General features: G+C 45.4%; 1 protein-coding gene across 6 annotated transcripts in view; it reads right to left on the bottom strand.

Annotated features, from left to right (window-relative positions):
- LOC115473716 (angiomotin-like) overlaps positions 1-20321 on the bottom strand; it is a 125534-nt gene that overhangs the window by 63459 nt on the left and 41754 nt on the right. For 4 of the 6 annotated variants that reach the window (XM_030208762.1, XM_030208765.1, XM_030208764.1 and 1 more), the window contains 2 exons: positions 11353-11809; positions 4639-4783 (listed from right to left, as the gene is read on the bottom strand). In XM_030208762.1, coding sequence (XP_030064622.1) covers positions 4639-4783; positions 11353-11809 — 602 coding nt within the window. Of the gene's footprint in view, positions 1-4638; positions 4784-11352; positions 11810-16107; positions 16211-16256; positions 16281-20321 lie in introns of those variants that run through there. The other 2 variants (XM_030208767.1, XM_030208766.1) reach the window with 2 other exon arrangements.

Here is a 20321-nt window from a genome sequence, read left to right as displayed (position 1 = left end):
ATGTAGTTACATGTAGCTATTAGATTTGTTTTTTTTCAAATCCTTCGACATGATTGATATCAAAGAAGACTGACTGAGGCCTGGCTCATCAATGACTCAAAGTGAGAGGGGTTATAATATAAGTACATAAGTAATGCCACACTGGGAAAAGACCAAGGGTCCATCGAGCCCAGCAACCTGTCCATGACAGCGGCCAATCCAGGCCAAGGGCACCTGGCAAGCTTCCCAAACATTCTATACAATCAAGCCATTGTGACATCACTAATGAGGTTGGCTCTTATTGGTGGAATGAGCCACTATGACATCACAATAGGTTAAATCACTGCTCTATGTAATAAAAGTGAGCCAAGTAGAGGACATAAGTACATAAGTAATGCCACACTAACAAAAGACCAAGGGTCCATCGAGCCCAGCAACCTGTCCACGACAGCGGCCAATCCAGGCCAAGGGCACCTGGCGAGCTTCCCAAACGTACAAACATTCTATACAATCAAGCCATTGTGACATCACTAATGAGGTTGGCTCTTATTGGTGGAATGAGCCACTATGACATCACAATAGGTTAAATCACTGCTCAATGTAATAAAAGTGAGCCAAGTAGAGGACATAAGTACATAAGTAATGCCACACTGGGAAAAGACCAAGGGTCCATCGAGCCCAGCATCCTGTCCACGACAGCGGCCAATCCAGGCCAAGGGCACCTGGCGAGCTTCCCAAACATACAAACATTCTATACATGTTATTCCTGGAATTGTGCATTTTTCCCCAAGTCCATTTAGTAGCGGTTTATGGACTTGTCCTTTAGGAAACCGTCTAACCCCCTTTTAAACTCTGCCAAGCTAACTGCCTTCACCACGTTCTCCGGCAACGAATTCCAGAATTTAATTACACGTTGGGTGAAGAAAACCTTTCTCCGATTTGTTTTAAATTTACTACACTCTAGTTTCATCGCATGCCCCCTAGTCCTAGTACTTTTGGAAAGCGTGAACAGACGCTTCACATCCACCTGTTCCACTCATTATTTTATATACCTCTATCATGTCTCCCCTCAGCCGTCTCTTCTCCAAGCTGAAAAGCCCTAGCCTCCTTAGTCTTTCTTCATAGGGAAGTCGTCCCATCCCCGCTATCATTTTAGTCGCCCTTCGCTGCACCTTTTCCAATTCCATTATATCTTTCTTGAGATGCTGCGACCAGAATTGAACACAATACTCAAGGTGTGGTCGCACCATGGAGCGATATAACGGCATATAAAGGGGGCAGGGTCCCCCAGATAACTCTGAATAAAGGCTCAGGGCACTGGATCCCAGTTTCAATTCTGGGTCAAACATAGGTTTGCAGAGAAGCCAAGTTACCCAATTCCAGGCTGGAGACTAGAGGCCAACCCAATTTTGGTTTCAGCACCAAAACGAACTGCAATCACTCCCCCCCCCCCCCCAAACCCCAACCATGATTACTCCCCGCACAATACCAGTAAGCCCCACCCAGGCCTACCTTATGAAGCCCTGGTGGTCTAGTGGCCTTATCGGGGGCAAGAACAAATCCCACTCATTCCTAAACGTGCCACTGCTCCCATGGAAATAGCTGCCGAGACTGTTGAAGGAGGTCTCGGCAGGCATTTTGCAGTTGAAACCACAACAGGCAGGGGACTCAATCCTGCCCATGCTGGTTCCAACCACAAAATGGCTGCCAGGACTTCCTGTGGCTGCCACAGAAAGTCTTGGCAGCTATTTCCATTGGAGCAGCAGCACGGGGTAGGAACGTGGGGTTTGTTCCTGCCCCAAAAAGACCACTAGACCACCAAGGCTTCTTAAGGTAGGCCTAAGGAGGGCGTACTGGTGTCAGGAGGAAGGGGACATTTCCATTTACAGTTTCAGTAAAAGCCAAAAATTCTGGGTTCATTCGGGCTCTACTGGAGATTTTGGGATAGTCCTAGATTTCTGACCTGGTGCATTATGGAACTTGCAAGCTGATTTCAACAAGCAGGATCAGGCACTACAAATCCCTTACTGGTCTGAGTTGTAAGTTCAAAACCAGGACCTGGTAAAAAAAAAAAAAAAAGCCTCCAGCCTGAAACTGGGTAACTTGGAATCTCCGGGTTTGGCAGCTGTTGATTATTACAAATTTTGGCAGTAATGTTAAGCTGACGAGTTCCAGGGCCTATGACAGTGGCCCAGAACAAGCAGAACCAAGGCATGAACACATATATTAAAGACTGGAAGTTCAGGGGCTCTCTCCCCGAGCTCGCAGACTACTCATTAATGATCAGCCTTTATAATTAGTGCTTGATGAACTAATGAAAAAATGCTCTTTATTTTCTCACGTTTGACTACTCAGGGCAGGAGGGGGGGGGGTGATGCTACAGGGAGGGGTCGGGTTTTTCCTTTTCCTCCTATTCTTCTTTCTCTTTTTGGGGCGTCAGGGAGGTCACATAACATCAGACCCTCCTTAATTCAGCATTACAAGATAATATAAGAGGGAGGAATTACTTGGAAGAATATACTTTGGATTATGCTATATAGGGACTGGGGAAGTGGATGGCAGTTAGGGGGAAGGAGGTGTATATATGAATGGGTGGAGGAGGGATGACGTTAACTGTAGCTGCGTTCTTTCTTGTAAGGTTTTGTTACATGAATAGTACTTCTGCTACATCACTCGTATTGATCAGGATGTTTGCTGCACTTATTTTGTTTTATTAAGGGGATTTGGGGAGGGGGGGCGGGGGGTGAGGAAAGTGGAGTGGCCTAGTGGAGGAGTGGCCTAGTGGTTAGGGTGGTGGGCTTTGGTCCTGGGGAACTGAGGAACTGAGTTCGATTCCCACTTCAGGCACAGGCAGCTCCTTGTGACTCTGGGCAAGTCACTTAACCCTCCATTGCCCCATGTAAGCCGCATTGAGCCTGCCATGAGTGGGAAAGCGCAGGGTACAAATGTAACAAAAATAAATTAGATACTATTGGAGATTCTACATGGAATGTTGCTACTATTGGAGATTCTACATGGAATGTTGCTATTCCACTAGCAACATTCCATGTACAAGGCTGCGCGGCCACATTGGTGATCTGCAAGGGCCGACTTCTACATGGAATGTTGCGTGGAGGAGTGGCCTAGTGGTTAGGGTGGTGGACTTTGGTCCTGGGGAACTGAGGAACTGAGTTCGATTCCCACTTCAGGCACAGGCAGCTCCTTGTGACTCTGGGCAAGTCACTTAACCCTCCATTGCCCCATGTAAGCCGCATTGAGCCTGCCACGAGTGGGAAAGCGAGGGGTACAAATATAACAAAAAAAATAAAAATTTAAAGCATGGCGAAGAATGATTATCTTTGTGTATATTATGCTGGTACAGAGGGCTGTCACATTGTAACACTGACATTTGGACAGTAAAGAAACCTTTTGTACATCAAATAATTTATGAATCTCTCTGAAGAGCAGGCACGACCGGAATTTCTTACTCCGGCCACCAATACGTGCTGTTCCCACTACCAATCTCCAATGATCATCAACACGGAAAATGGGGGCCTGGACATCTCTCCGTATGATGCTTACCTCAAGCTCTGGACCAACAGGGGTTGCTGTAGGAGCCCATTCCTCTACTGCCAACTGCCCTGCACTGTGTGTGCCAGTACCATGAGCATTTTTTTTTTTAAATAGACAGGTTGGCACATCCAACTGCCTATCAAATAACGTTGGTTGAATTTTGGAGCTTGGTTTCCCTAGTGCCCAGCTCTCAGAGTCCACTAATAACGTGGCTCTTTGGCTTCGTGTATGGTATAAAGGCACACCGAAGGATGAGGAGACCGGTCAGTTTATTACCAGGCAACCTCACAGCTCAGGACACTTCCAAGAAGGTCTGCATTTCGGCACAGGCAACAAACACCAAAGCACTGTGTCCTCTGCTGTTCTCGGTCTGGGCTTCTTCCTGTAGAATTAACAGCACAGTGCAGCATCTGCTCAAAGAAAATACAGCATAGGGCTCTACTAATCTTTGGGCCCCATCCCTTATATGGGTAGCTACAGTGACCGGAAGCCTATTATAGGGGACAGCAGAGTCTCTCAGCACATGAAGGCCAAAACGCCCCATGAGGAATTCTCCTTCCAGGAACACTGCAGTGTCCCACTGATTCTACAGGAGAGCTCCAAAATAAGGGAGAGTTGCAAGAGGAGGTGATCTGAGTAGGGGAGGAGGAAGGCGTCTTCTTCTCTTTCAAGAGTGGAGAAGCCTTCCTCCCCACCACCACCTCAAATCCAGCCCTGGCTACAGGGGCTACAGCAGATTCACATCATACTCTGCGAGAGAAAATTATACACCCAAGTGCTCACATACTCTCCCCACTTGGGTGCCTGCCATTCACCTCTCTACAGTGTTGGATTAAATATGGGAACTTGTAGGCTCATCTAGTCAGGATGAAAGAGAATCCTAAGAGGACAAATCCCAACCAGATAAGCCGCCGATACCTGCAAGCTGTCAAACATCTGTGAATGGCAGCTGGGATATGACCTGAGCAGCACAGGCAGAAATAACCAGACAGACTGCATGAACTAACTGGCCTTTATCTCATATCATCTAACATGGCACTCTAACCCAACAAAACCCTTTTCCAACGCCAGGTGTTGGACAGAACCCCGAGCCGTTTCTCGATTTACCTCGCAGATCTCGGTTGAAGTCATGAAGTCTCCTAATCTCTCCCTCCAGCTTGTTCCTCATGGCCTTCTCCAAGGTCTCACGCTTTGAAGACGACTTCACAAGGTTTTCATACGCCTCAGAAACTTGTTGGATTTCAGTCTCTAGCTGTAGTAAAAAATTTTAAAAAACACAGGAATTATTTCCACCCTACAGTTGAAAGCAGTTCATATTGTTTTAGAACCCAACTCCAAGTCCGAACCATTCCAACTTCTGCTATGAACGCAAACTGGTTCTATGGTATGTCATGGCTCATTCCATCCTCCCTCACACACTAGAAACTGCTTTGGAGATCGTTTTCGTGTTGAACCCCCCCCATACCACCCCTCACCTCTCTAGCCTGCTCCCTCTCACATGTCTTGCCTCCTATCCTCACTGCACAACTCTTCAGACAGATGTTGCATTGGCTCTTCCTAAACCCTCACACTCCATCTAAATTACTTGTACTCCTTCTAGCTCACAGAGAACAGAGTTGCAATATCCTATCTCCCCTGATCCTTCTCCCAGAGATCGATTTCAGACAGTATCCCTTTCCATCCAAGCATCTCCTATATTATGCTCACTTTAGCTGGAAAACAGGTGCTGCTTCACCTGTTGCGTCTCTATATCAAAGACTTGGTTGGACCTTCATGATAGCAGTTCAACTGGTGCGTGCATGTCAATGGAAGAATGGGAATGTCCTTTGGATTTGGTTCATTTACTTTTCAGTTGTAACTCAAGGTGCATTACTGACTGCACCTGGATGTATTGTCCAGTCCCTGGAGGACCGACAATAGGTTTGTACCTGAGACAATGGATGAGTCGAGAATGAGGTACTTCATTTTGGCCTCCCCAAAACATGTAGCACTAAAAAACATAGCATTATATACCTTTGAACATATCAATTATATTTTTCCTTATTTTGTTCACTTCTTCCATTTGCCTTCCCTCAAACGGGCCTATCAGAGCTGTAATAGGTGTATTCAACATGGATAGGCCTATTCACTGTTGTAATGCCTGGAGGTGGGCCCAAGTTTCTCTGGTACACACCAAGGCTAAGTAATGGTAAAAATAGAGTGCAAATTAACACGTTGTTTTTGATTTTAGGAGTACATGGAGGTCTAAAACTCTATATAACTGTCTAGATTACACCAAAAGAGAAATGAGCCCTAAAAGCTGGTATTTGGAGAGTAAAACCGGTGCAGGGCAGACTTCTACGGTCTGTGCCCTGATCATGACTGAATAGATATGGAGGGGCTGGAGTGTAAATTTTAAGGGGCTTCGACGTTAGCTTGAGAACTTAGTACAAGAACAGTGCTGGACAGACTTGTACGGTCTGTGACCTGAGAATGGCAAAGACAAATCAAACTTGGGTATAAAGTTATCACATACCATGTAAAATGAGTTTATCTTGTTGGGCAGACTGGATGGACTGTTCAGGTCGTTATCTGCCGTCATTTACTATGTTACTCTTTAGGGTTCTACATGGAATGTTGCTACTAATTGGGATTCCGGAATCTTGTCACTCTTTAGGATTCCAGAATCTTCAGAACTTTTAGTACAAGAAGAGTGCTGGGCAGACTTTTACGCTGTGCCCTGAGAATGGCAAGGACAAATCAAACTCGGGTATAAAGTATCACATACCATGTAAAATGAGTTTATCTTGTTGGGCAAACTAGATGGACCATAAGGTCTTTATTTGCCGTCACTTACTATGTTGCTATGTTACTCTTTGGGGTTCTACATGGAATGTTGCTACTAATTGGGATTCCAGAATCTTGTCACTCTTTAGGATTCCAGAATCTTCAGAACGTTTAGTACAAGAACAGTGCTGGACAGACTTTTACGGTCTGTGCCCTGATCGTGGCTGAATAGATATGGATGGGCTTGAGTGTAAATTTTAAGGGGCTTCGACTTAGCTTCAGAACTTTTAGTACAGGAACAGTGCTGGGCAGACTTTTACGGTCTATGCCCTGAGATAGGCAGGGACAAAAAGTAGCACATACCATGTAAAATGAGTTTATCTTGTTGGGCAGACTGGTCTTTATCTGTCGTCATTTACTATGTTAATGCGTAATGGCTGACTGTTTGGAGAGAGGGGGCAGCTTGGATGTCCATGTGGACTGTGGAGGCAATATTGTGAGACAGAAAGTGCAAAAACCGACACAGTAAATCTTTCAGACATCTCTCTCTACCTGCTTCCCCTATCCCCAATCCCACACACAATTACCCTCTCTATATATCTCCATACTCAAACACACCTCCCTCTCTTCCAACCTTATTGCAATTCCTCTACGACTCTTCATCAAACTCCCTGCACTTTAAGCCCCCCCCCCCCCTTTCCTCAACTATGGCCATCCTACTGCTTGCACTGTGACCAAGCTCAGAAAACCCAAGCCCGGTGCTGTTGCTGTCATCCCAACTGGATGTGCGCTCGGGGGAGGGGCGGATGGTGGCTCAAATCACAAAGTTAGCCAGGGAATCTGTGGCGTCAACATTAAAAGCAAAGCTGCCAAGAGCAGGGAGGGGAAAAAAAAGAAAAAAAAAAAAGAGTAAGGCAAGCAGCTCCCTGATTAGAAGGGAGTTGTCAGACTCCATCAAAATGCCTCTGATGGAAGCCAGAACGGGAAATGTGCCAAAGGAGAAACCAGCCCTTAATGCATGGTGACAGATTCCAGATGGGAGGGAGAATTACATCATAAAATGGAAATGAGAAACCTAAAAATCAAAACCAAGCACAGAAAAACCTGTATTGTAACTATTTGAGACTGTTTATTCCACTAGTTAGGCATCAATTTCATTCTAAAAGCTTCTCCTCCCTTTGTTTTTGAAATGATAGCAAAAAAAGGTACTTGCTGCAATGCGCAGATGACACACTTTATGCTTGGATGCCTTAAATTAGGCCAATAAATCAATAGGGGTCCTTTTACTAAGGTGTACTAAATAAGACCCCCATTAGGAATATAATGGGCGTCTACCAGATTTTGTGTGCACCTTAGTAAAAGGACCCCTTGTGAAGCAGAGGAACCAGGATTCATCTCTCTCTTCTACCTCCCCCACCCCCCCACCATGTTCCTTGTGACCTTGGGAAAGTCACTTCATCCTCCTTTGCCTCAGATAAATTTTAGATTTGGGCAGGGAAATGGCTCATGTACTTTAATGAAGCATGCCTTCAGCTCATATTTGTAAAAAAAACAAATGAGTATTTTTTTTTCTTATTTTTGTTACATTTGTACCCCGCGCTTTCCCACTCACAGCAGGCTCAATGCGGCTTACATATTATATACAGGTACTTATATTTGTACCTGGGGCAATGGAGGGTTAAGTGACTTGCCCAGAGTCACAAGGAGCTGCCTGTGCCTGAAGTGGGAATCGAACTCAGTTCCTCAGTTCCCCAGGACCAGAGTCCACCACCCTAACCACTAGGCCACTTAGTTCGGAAGCAGCGTCTCTCAACTTCAAGTCAAGTACCCCCTAAGTCAAACAAATTTCAACCGAATACACCCAAGCTCTGATCAGCAGAGATTTTGTGTAATGTAACCTGTGGTAAATAAATTGTGGGTTTTTCCCCTAGGGGGGTCCCAGAAAGTTAGAGCAGGCATACGGAGCATCCGCAGGTGGGGGTCACGGTCCCAACGCGGGTGCGCCCGTTCCAGACCAAAGGGGTTTTTTTTCTGAGACGCAGAAGTTTTGTTTTGGCCCAGGAGAGGCTGCAGGAAAAACCCTGACTGTCCGAGTTGGGAAGCCTGCCGCGCATGTGCGGTGATGGCGCGGGCTTGCACATGCGCGGAGGACCCAATTTTGGCTGGGAGCTGCCTGGCCTAAAAATGTAAGACTTTGGGGGTCCCGAGGCAAACACACTGAATAATTTTAAAAGTGTTCTGGGGCAGGAGGAGGCCCATGTAAGGAGGGCACTGATAAGTGCTCGAGATTGCCGCAATGGCGCATGCACGAATGGCGCATTTTGTAGACTTTAGCCCCAAAGATTTCTGAGAAGTGAAGGGGAGGGGGGTTACAGAAAACCCACAAGGACCCCAAAATGGTGCGATTTTATGACCATGTGCTACCCACTAAAATCAATATTTAGAGGGTCTTAAAAGTGTCTGGAAAGGTTTTAAATAAAGAGTTCAGGTGTGGGAAGGTTGTAGACATGTGCCATGGGTTCATTTGGGTCCCCTTTTTAGGGAAATCGCTACAAATTAATAGTGTTCCATTTGAGGTCATGGGAGTATCAAGAGAATGCAGATTTTTACATAAAACATGGCTGTAAGGTGGAGTAGCCTAGTGGTCAGTGCAGCGGACTCTGATCCCAGGGAACTGGGTTCGATTCCCACTGCAGCTCCTTGTGACTCTGGGCAAGTCACTTAACCCTCCACTGCCCCAGGTACAAAATAAGTACCTTAATATATGTAAACCGCTTTGAATGTAGTTGCAAAAAAACCTCAGAAAGGCGGTATATCAAGTCCCTATTTCCCTTTTCCTATTTGAGATTCTGCACGGAATGTTGCTACTATTTGAGATTCTACATGAAATGTTGCTATTCCACTAGCAACATTCTATGTAGAAGCCTGCCCTTGCAGATCAGCAACGCGGCCGCACAGGCTTCTGTTTCTGTGAGTCAGAAGCCTGCGTGGCCGCATTGCTGATCTGCAAGGACAGGCTTCTACATGGAATGTTGCTAGTGGAGTGGAGGAGTAGCCTAGTGGTTAGTGCAGCGGACTCTGATCCTGGGGAACTGGGTTCGATTCCCACTGCAGCTCCTTGTGACTCTGGGCAAGTCACTTAACCCTCCATTGCCCCAGCTACGAATAAGTACCTGTATATATGTAAACCGCTTTGAATGTAGTTGGAAAAACCACAGAAAGGCGGTATATAAGTCCCATTCCCTTTCCCTTTATAAGTGGTTAAAGATTAAAAATGAAGGTTTTAAATACTGGAATTTTAATGTTTTCGAAAGGTTAGGAGCTGTGCAGGTATGCTGTCTCTATAAAAGCTGATGGCATGATTGGCTGCCCAGTTCACAGCAGGAATCTATGGCCCAGGCAGTGAGCATCAGCAGCCATGAGAAGAGCTCTTGGGGGTGGAGGGGAGGGAGGGAGGGAGGGAGGGAAGGAAAGAGCGGAAGAGATGTTGCATCTGGGGGTGGGAGATTAAAGGGAAGGGGGATGGGATTTGATATATTGCCTTTCTGTAGATTTTCCGATCTGAGGAAGAAGGGCAACCTTCGAAAGCTAATCAAGAAATGTATTAAGTTATGTCCAATAAAAAAGGTATCATCTTATTTTCTTTTCCCTGTTTTATTTTGTTTGATTTCTATAGATTCTACATGGAATGTTGCTATTCCACTAGCAACATTCCATGTAGAAGTCGGCCCTTGTAGATCACCAACGTGGCCGCGCAGGCTTCTGCTTCTGTGAGTCTGACGTCCTGCACGTACGTGCAGGACGTCAGACTCACAGAAACAGAAGCCTGCGCAGCCTTCTACATGGAATGTTGCTAGTGGAATAGCAACATTCCATGTAGAATCTCCAATAGTAGCAACATTCCATGTAGAATCTCCAATGGTATCTATTTTACTGTCATAGTAATGCTTGAATGTTTTCACTTATATACACTGTCAGCTAGCACATTTGCTTATTTCCGATCTGAGGAAGAAGGGCAACCTTCGAAAGCTAATCAAGAAATGTATTAAGTTATGTCCAATAAAAAAGGTATCATCTTATTTTCTTTTCCACGTTTTATTTTGTTTGATTTCTATTGATGTGGTTACAATGAAAGCTGTTTACATAATATATACAAATACTTATTTTGTATCTGGGGCAATGGAGGGTTAAGTGACTTGCCCAGAGTCAGTATGCTGCTGTGGGAAATAAAATAAAATACCTTTAATTGCGCAATTAATCATGATTAAAACTTTCTAATTGTGCGACTAGTTGCGATTAAAATTTTTAATCAAAATGCAGTCCAACTAGGTAAGATCCCTATTCTACAGAATCTAAAAACAGAATCTGGGTATCTTTGAAAATGTGGCTCTTCCTTAAACCTATGGACAATTTGCAAAGATTTCTAGTTTGGTAGGGACATGTATATGATTGTGGGGTATTGGGGGGGGGGGGGGGGGGGGGGGGGGCATCCAGACGGAGGTTTTATTTTGTTATATTGTATATTATATTCTCTATTATTTATTATCAGGATTGAGTCCTTTAGATTGTAAGCTCCTTTGAGCAGGGACTGTCCTTCTATGTTAAATTGTACAGTGCTGCTAAACCCTAGTAGCGCTTTAGAAATGTCAAGTAGTAGTAGTTTGTTATATTATTCTGAAACATTGTGACATTCTGCTGTTCCCTACCTTAAAAATTCTGTTCAAATTAATTAAGTTCAGCCTTCTACCTAAACCAAGAGTTCTCAACTCAGTCCTCAGGACACACCTAGCCAGTTAGATTTTCCGGTTACCCACAATGAATACGCATGAAATAAATTTGCATGCACTACCTCCATTGTAGACAAAAATTTATCTCATGCATATTCATCGTGGGTATCCTGAAATTTTGACTAGCTTGGTGCATCCCGAAGACTGGGTCAGGAGCCCCCGACCTAACCATTCCAATTTCAAATGGGATAAAGACAGAGAAAAAAAGTGTTTTAGGAGCCATATTAAGGTTATAGGTTTGAGTTTGCAAGCAGAGAGAAAAGTTTACCTTCTGTAACCTTGTGACTTTCTCATAACAACCGTCCAGTTCCTGTCGCAGGGATCTATTCTCCTCGGACAAGATCTCCACCATCTGCTGGGCCCTGGACACAATGGCAAAGGGGTCCCCTTGCATCTGCTGATAAGGAGAAGGGAGCTGCTGAGGTCTTGGCATGATGTAGTAGGAATCCCCCAACTGCTGTTGCTGCTGGTGGTTCAAGAAAGGCTGGGACAAGCGGAAGGGATCTCCTTGATGGGCCTGGCTGGACAGACAAAGCTGCTGGGAGCGTTGGGGCCCGGGAAAAAAGTCCCCCTGGCTTGGAGACAGGAGCTGTTGATGCTGGGAAGATGCCCCTGCAGATGGTGGTGGAGACTGAAGAAAGGTCAGAGAGCCCAGAGAGGTGAGTGAGGACGTGGGACTGTGATGATGTGGGAGTCTGTGCTGCTGCGATACATCCTGGTTCTGCCTGCAAAACAGCAAAACAAACAAACTCGGTATAGGGGTTTCCTGGAGCAAGCTTCAGTCAAACCACACGCACCGTGGCAAAAGCTACACGTGCGTGTCCCTGCATCGAAGCAGCCACGCCAAACCAAGCTCACATACATCATTAAATCGCTGGCTAACTTTCCTTCTGGTCCAAGGCATGGCAACCTGCAATGAGTTCTTGCTGTTACAGCGCACGGCTGTAAAACATGGAGATGCAAGTTCTAATCCCACCTACCACAACTGACCCTGAGGGAGCCATCCAGCCAGTCAAGACAAGTGTCACCCAGCAAGACATCTGTACACAGCCCCCAATTCCAAAGCATTGTGATGTAGCATCCAACTTGGCAAATTCATAATCCTAGAATTTCTTTTAAAACTAGTAAAAAAGGCCCGTTTCTTAACGCAATGAAACGGGCGCTAGCAATGTAATGAGTTCCTGCCATTAATGTTTCCACGGTTGGATTATGAATATAATTGTTGTTTACATGTGTAAGATTCTTTATATACAATATTTTTTTGTGTAAACGGTGTTACAATGTGGTAAAGGTTTTCCTTGTTCAGGCCCTTCAATCAGTTTAACAATCACATCAGAAGAGCTCCTTACTCGTGAGAATGCAACATACAGTTGCCCATGTGAGAGAGTGTGAGTGTGAGTGTGAGTGTGTGTGTGTGTGTGTGTGTGTGAGACAAAGTGATTAAATGTTTGTCTTCCCTTCCGTTCTGTGCACTTGCCTCCACTGATGTTCGTACCTCCCTGTATATGATTGTGTGTTAGAGATTCAATCCACTCCACTTCCCTCCTCCAAGTTCCGTTCTGTCTGATTGGTTCTTCGTTGACAGTGAGAGCCAATGAAACGCTGAACTACAGACTTACGAACCCTACACTGCCACAGTGCCACGGAGTCAGCTTCAGAATGTTGGAGGTGCTTTTTATTATATAGGATTAGTCACCTTGCCCCCCAGCTTGCTGGGCTGCGCTGGCAGCTGCCTTGCGCTAATACCGACATAGCTGTGTCGGCATTGCCACACGGCTTAGTAAACGGGGGGGGGGGGGGGCCTTATTTTCTAAATCCTCTTACTCTTACCTATATGCTCCTTCTTTGCTTATACCCTACGCCAGTGGTTTCCAAACCTGGTCCTGGAGGCACCCCAGCCAGTCAGGTTTTCAGGATATCCACAATGACTATTCATGAGAGAGATTTGCATGTTGTGAAGGCAGCGCATGCCGATCTCTCTCATGAATATTCATTGTGGGTATCCTGAAAACCTGACTGGCTGGGGAACCACTGCCCTACGTCGTCTATTAAAATGTTCTATTACGTACTGTGTTGACGCTGTAATTAGTATTTGAATATTTTTCACTGCTGTAATTGTCTATTGCTTATGCTTGATTTATTCGAACTGTACACCGCCTTGAGTGAATTAAATCCTAATAAATAGAAACACTTGAAGGGCTTTATCTTTTGGTTTTGTGAAAATGGCCCATTTCAAAAGTCAAATTACACTATACAGGACATTAAGGGTGGCCTTTTACGAAAGTTTAATGCGGGCTAAATGCCAAGAAACCCTAAGTATAAAATGGACTTTTTAGCGTGTCGTGCATGCTAATTCCGTTAGCGTGTCCTAAATGCATACTAAGCTTTCCCAGAGAACCCTTTAATGTCATATATTGCCATATTTAAAATCATAGGTTTTCCTTTTTTTCTTTTCTTGTTTTGTTTCATCTAAGTTGTCTCTGTGTTTAGAAATTTGGGGTATATTCAAAAAAAAAAAAAAAAAGAAATCTGATGTTACTAGGGATTATTTTGACACTGGCTTGTAAGACAGTATGTTACATCTCCTCACTATCAGATATCTTAATGTAATAGAAATTGCTATTTCGGTACAGTAAAATTGCTGTTTAATAAACAGTATGTTGAAAATGCAAAAAAAAAAAAAAAGCATATCAATTTACAAATAGAACTATCCAACGGCAAATCATACCAATAAAACAAAAAGAAGCTAAGAGACAACAACCACCCTACAAAATCAAGTATTTATAGAAATTATCTTTTTCTTAAAAATAATTTCACACACACGACATCACAATCATATATCATATGTTAAGTGTGGACGGAATATTTGCAGATCCCATCCTGAGCAAGAATGAGAAGGATTAACTTACATATCGCCACTAAGCAGACATTAATGGAGAGACAATATTAAGACAGAAAGTTTAAAGACAAAGTAATTCAGCCGCAAACACTTCACAGGCTTTTCCACGGTGACGGGAAAGTAAGTAGCCTACCCCCCTCTCACTGTGCCTAACATCTCCATCAAAACATACAATCCGTAATTATCACAAAAAAGCAGATCTTGGAAAACAGCATTAAGCTGAAGAAAAAAAGCTATTTCAAACACAAGCTGCCATGAAGATTGATATCAAAGAGCTTATTTCACTTTTACTGCGATACGGTGTATTTTAAATCCCATAGTAATGGAGTGGAGGAGTGGCCTAGTGGTTAGGGTGGTGGACTTTGGTCCTGAGGAACTGAGTTCGATTCCCACTTCAGGCATAGGCAGCTCCTTGTGACTCTGGGCAAGTCACTTAACCCTCCATTGCCCCATGTAAGCCGCATTGAGCCTGCCATGAGTGGGAAAGCGCAGGGTACAAAAGTAACAAAAATAAAATAGATACTATTGGAGATTCTACATGGAATGTTGCTATTCCACTAGCAACATTCCTGCGCAGGCTTCTGTTTCTGTGAGTCTGACGTCCTGCACGCACACTCACAGAAGCAGAAGCCTGCGCGGCCACATTGAGGGCCGACTTCTACATGGAATGATGTTGCTAGTGGAATAGCAACATTCCATGTAGAATCTCAAATAGTAGCAACAGTGGAGGAGGAGTGGCCTAGTGGTTAGGGTGGTGGACTCTGGTCCTGGAGAACTGAAGAACTGAGTTCAATTCCCACCTCAGGCACAGGCAGCTCCTTGTGACTCTGGGCAAGTCACTTAACCCTCCATTGCCCCAGGTAAGCCGCATTGAGCCTGCCATGAGTGGGAAAGCGCAGGGTACAAATGTAACAAAAATAAAATAGATACTATTGGAGATTCTACATGGAATGTTGCTACTATTGGAGATTCTACATGGAATGTTGCTATTCCACTAGCAACATTCCTGCGCAGGCTTCTGTGAGTCTGACGTCCTGCACATACGTGCAGGACGTCAGACTCACAGAAGCAGAAGCCTGCGCGGCCACATTGAGGGCCGACTTCTACATGGAATGCTGCTAGTGGAACAGCAACATTCCATGTAGAATGTCAAATAGTAGCAACAGTGGAGGAGTGGCCTAGTGGTTAGGGTGGTGGACTTTGGTCCTGGGGAACTGAGTTGGATTCCCACTTCAGGCACAGGCAGCTGCTTGTGACTCTGGGCAAGTCACTTAACCCTCCATTGCCCCATGTAAGCCGCACTGAGCCTGCCATGAGTGGGAAAGCGCGGGGTACAAATGTAACAAAAATAAAATAAATAAAAAAATTCCTGGCAATTCCAGCTTCTTGATTTTGTAATCCGTGTAGAACCGCAAGGTCGACTGCGGAATATGAACTGTATTTTTATGTTATGAAAAGTATAGCATAAAATGCCTGTGGAATTATGGAAGAAATCCCAAACCGTCTCCCAGTACAAACACCCCAAACCAGGCAGGTGTCTAGTAGGCATAAAACACAGTTAACGGCAAGAACGCCAGAAAGCATTCCCACCCCAGTATACATCTTATCGAGTGTACCGCAACTGGATTTTGTCTGGAACTAGCAGACACCAAGCTTTTACTGACATGAATTATAACATCAGCCCATTGCTCTTCTGTTAGACTGCAAACATGGTCTTTTAAAGAATCTAAAACATCTGTCCCTTTATTTCAGGTTATTCAACAAAACATAGCAGATCAGCGTTATAAAGCCCTTCTAGACCCTACCAAATTAACTTGGCTTTACAGCTATTTCTCACCAACTACTGTAGAAGAAAGCAAACTTTAAACATGTCATCTCCTGCTTCAGCAGACCCCCCCCCCCCCCCTCCCTTCCAGGGCCCAATGCCTCCAACCTCCTTTCTCCGTGTATTCGAGTACCTTCACCTCCTCTACATCTTAGGCTCTTGGCACCATTCATGTTGTGTGTCCTTCCAGGCTCCTTCCATGCTCCACTATGCCATCTTTTCGGGTCGGTTTGCTGGTCCCGAGCCCTCAGGGCCAGCTGCTCAGCTCTGCCCACCAAGCTGGGTATATCAGGTCTCACCTGCACGAATTTACATTTAAAACCTGTGCGTTCTCTCCGCACAGCATCTGCCTCTCGTCCCAGGAATGTAGGTCACCATTCTCGCACACTCCTCTTGCCTGGCATGCCCATCTCCACCGAGCTTATAATTTAAAAGAACAATAGCTCACCTCATTACACCCTGTTCATCACCACCCTGCGAGGCATCTGCCTAGTGATAAAAAGACGCACTGTTTAAAGGGCTGTTGCACCTTCCGAGGGCGGGACAGTGCTCTAAGATTCCTGGCAACCCTTCACTTTACTTCCCATTCCCTCCTTCCACTCTTGACAGCTCTGATAACAGATCCAAAAAGTAGAAAGACAAGAGCAAGCTGCCTATTCATACACACACACCCCTTTAAAAACCTGTTCCCAACATTCCTAAGAAATATAGAGAATGACAGCAGATAATGGCCCTATGGCCTATCCAGTCTGTCCATGCATACCGTCCGCTATGGCTCTCTCTCCCTTAGAGATCCTATGTACTTGTCCCGTGCTTTCACAAGTTTTGCAGCATCTCCACCACTTCCACCAGGAGGTCATTCTATGTATCCACCCCACACACACTTTTCTGTGAAGAACTTTTCTCCGGTTACTCCTGAGTTTATTCCCCTATCATCTTCATCAAGTGACACCTCATTCCAGAGCTTCCTTTCCAATGAATGAGGCGTTCCAAGTGCATTCACTCTGCAGTAGAGAGCTGCACGGCTTCCGTCCCCGCGGGAATCCCGTGGAACCCGCGGGATTCCTGCGGGGACGGAGGCAGTTCATGCGGGGTTCCTGCGGGGATGGAAGCAGTTCTGCGGGGTTCCCGCGGGGACGGAGGCAGTTCATGCGGGGTTCCTGCGGGGATGGAAGCAGTTCTGCGGGGTTCCCGCGGGGACGGAGGCAGTTCATGCGGGGTTCCTGTGGGGATGGAAGCAGTTCTGCGGGGTTCCCGCGGGGACGGAGGCAGTTCCCGCGGGGATGGAAGCAGTTCTGCGGGGTTCCCGCGGGGACGGAGGCAGTTCCTGCGGGGTTCCCACGGGGATGGAACCAGTTCTGTGGGCTTCCCGTGGAAGTGTAAGCTGCACCTGCACCAGCCTCTCATCTACCGAATACCAATTTATTTGAGTGCTGTCTCCTCCTCCTCCTCCTCTTCTTCCTTGCTTTAACAGCATAAATGTGGAAAGTCTTCCATTAAGGAGGTGGTAGAGTCACAAATGATGACGGAATTCAAAAAGGAGTGGGATGAACACAGAGGATCTCTAATTAGAAAATGGAAGTTATATAAAAGCTAACCTTAAATGGCTGCATGTGTGTGGATGTGTCAAGTGACGCTTAGATGGCGACTCTGGCTGTGATGAACTAGAGCTGATACCTGGCAGACTTGTATGGTCTGTGTCTCATACATGGCAATCTGGTGTAGGATGGGCTGGAAAGGGCTTAGACAGCAACTTCAGTGGCTGGAACATGAGGACAGTGCTGGACAGACTTTTACGGTCTGTGTCCCACAAATGAGAACATGAATAGGCTGGAGTGGGCTTCGATGGCAACTCCAGCAGTTGGAACATAAGGATGGGGCCAGATAGACTTCTGTGGTCTTTGTTCCAGAAACACAAAAGAAAGACCATAATCAAGTATATAATATCACACTCGTTGATTTAATGATGAATTGATCATGAGTGTGACTATTGGGCAGAGTGGATGGACCGTTCAGGTCTATTTGCTGTCACTTACTTTGTTACTATTAATCCTCTTTGCTCCCAGGCTGGTGCACAGACCTCAGCTCTGACACAGGCACGAGAATCAGATGTCACCTGACCTACTGGCGCGTGCATGTGGCGGCCTCTCAGCACACAATCCCAGTGAATCAGAGACAAATCTTACATGTGCGCACCAGAGTGTTCCAAGTTCCAACTTCCGGTCCGTCCTTGCCTACAGTGCTGTGGCTCAAATCCAGAAAGGGAGCTGACTGGAACTTTCTTTTATGTACTATTAAATTCTTACGGGGATGGGTGGGGATGGGTTAAATTCTTGCGGGGACGGGTTGGGATGGTTTTAATTTTTGCGGGGATGGGTGGGTACGGGTAAGATTCCAGCGGGGATGGGTGGGGACGGGTAAGATTCCAGCAGGGACGGGCGGGGATGGGTAGGATTTCTGTTCTCGTGCAACTCTCTACTCTGCAGCTCCTCAGTACCTCTCCACTCTTCTCTCTCCCTACACTCCTCCTCAGGAACTCCGTTCACTGGGTAAAATCTCTCTTATCTGCACCCTTCTCCTCCACTGCTAACTCCAGACTCCGTTCCTTTTATCTTGCTGCACCATATGCCTGGATTAGACTTCCTGAGCCGGTACATCAAGCTTCATCTCTGGCCATCTTCAAATCTAGGCTAAAAGCCCACCTTTTTGATGCTGCTTTTAACTCCTAACCCCTTACTCACTTGTTCAGTACCCATGTTTTATCATCCCCACCTTTGTAATTCCCTTATCTCTTATTTGTCCTGTTTGTCTGTCCTAATTAGATTGTAAGCTCTGTCGAGAAGGCACTGACTCTTTATGACCAGTGTACAGCGCTGCGTACATCTAGTAGCGCTATAGAAATGATAAGTAGTAGCCTTTGGGATTCCGGAATCTTGCTACTATGGGATTCCGGAATCTTGCTACTCCTTGGGATTCTGCATGGAATCTTGCTACTCTTTGTCCTTATCGCTTATTTGTCCTGTTTGTCTGTCCTAATTCGATTGTAAGCTCTGTCGAGCAGGGACCGTCTCTTCATGTCCCGTATACAGCGCTGCGTACTCCTAGTAGCGCTATAGAAATGATAAGTAGTAGAAGTAGGCCTGTCTCTTGTATATTTATTCCTTGGAGGTATTTAAAATGTCTTTGTCATATCTCCCCTGTCTCACCTTTCTTCCAAAGTATACAAACTATACTGAAATCTTCAAAGTCTGTCCCCATAGGCTTTATGATGAATTGACCACTTTAGTAGCCACATCCAACCCAACAATCTATTTTCTATCTTTCTGAAGGTGCTGTCTCCAGAACTGTATACAGTAGTCTAAATGAGATCCCACCAGAGACATTATCAACTCCTTTTTCCTGATGGGAAAAGTCGGCAGGATGCTTGGGTGCATAGGGAGAAGAATGACCATCGCCTTGTCTATCTATCTGTTTTGCCACCTTAAGATCATTGATACGTATCACCTCCAAGTTCCGCTTCTATTTCACTCTTTATACCGTACTGCTCCCTTAGGTTCGCTAGGACCTTCCTCACACTGTCCATGCTACCAGGGGTGTCTATCCTACTGCAGATTTTGGTATCAGCCACGAAAAGGCAAACCTTACCAGACAGCCCTTCAACAATATCGTTTACTAATATTAAAACGAGTCTGACCAAGAACTGAGCCCTTGTGGCACACCACTGTTAATGTCCCTTTCTTCAGAGTCAACTATTTACCATTACCGTTATGTCAGGTGTAACTAGAGCCCCATAAAAACACACTTTCTAAAAATACTAGGACTAGGGGGCATGCGATAAAACTACAGTGTAGTAAATTTATAACAAATAGGAGAAAAGTTTTCTTCACCCAACGCGTAATTAAACTCTGGAATTCGTTGCCGGAGAACGTAGTGAAGGCGGTTAGCTTGGCAGAGTTTAAAAGGGGGTTGGACGGTTTCCTAAAGGACAAGTCCATAGACCGCTACTAAATGGACTTGGGAAAAATCCACAATTCCGGAATAACATGTATAGAATGTTTGTACGTTTGGGAAGCTTGCCATGTGCCCTTGGCCTGGATTGGCCGCTGTCGGGGACAGGATGCTGGGCTCGATGGACCTTTGGTCTTTTCCCAGTATGGCGTTACTTATGTACTTATGTAATATTCTACAACAGTACATGGGTGCAAAATGCCGACTGCATGCTTTTTATGTCCATGTCACTGCTCAGGCACTAACAGGAAAGGTGACAATTAACAATGAGCTGCGGATTACTTCTGAAATTTTAGCGCAGCGGTAATTTGCGTACTCATTGCTTACAGCATGCTGTGGTATTTTTGACTGCTAATTTCAGAATAGAGGCCACATGCCGGGCTGGCTTTACCATGAGGCTTTCTGCATCAGTCCCCCTAGTCCTCAAAGGCCACAACTTAATACTACCTACTACTTACTCTGTCCCTAGAGGGCTCACAATCTAAGGGTTTTGGGGTTTTTTTGT

This window comes from Microcaecilia unicolor, chromosome 7 (genome assembly GCF_901765095.1).
Source record: "Microcaecilia unicolor chromosome 7, aMicUni1.1, whole genome shotgun sequence".
Lineage (NCBI taxonomy): Eukaryota > Metazoa > Chordata > Amphibia > Gymnophiona > Siphonopidae > Microcaecilia > Microcaecilia unicolor.
This window is presented reverse-complemented; position numbering and strand designations above follow the sequence as displayed.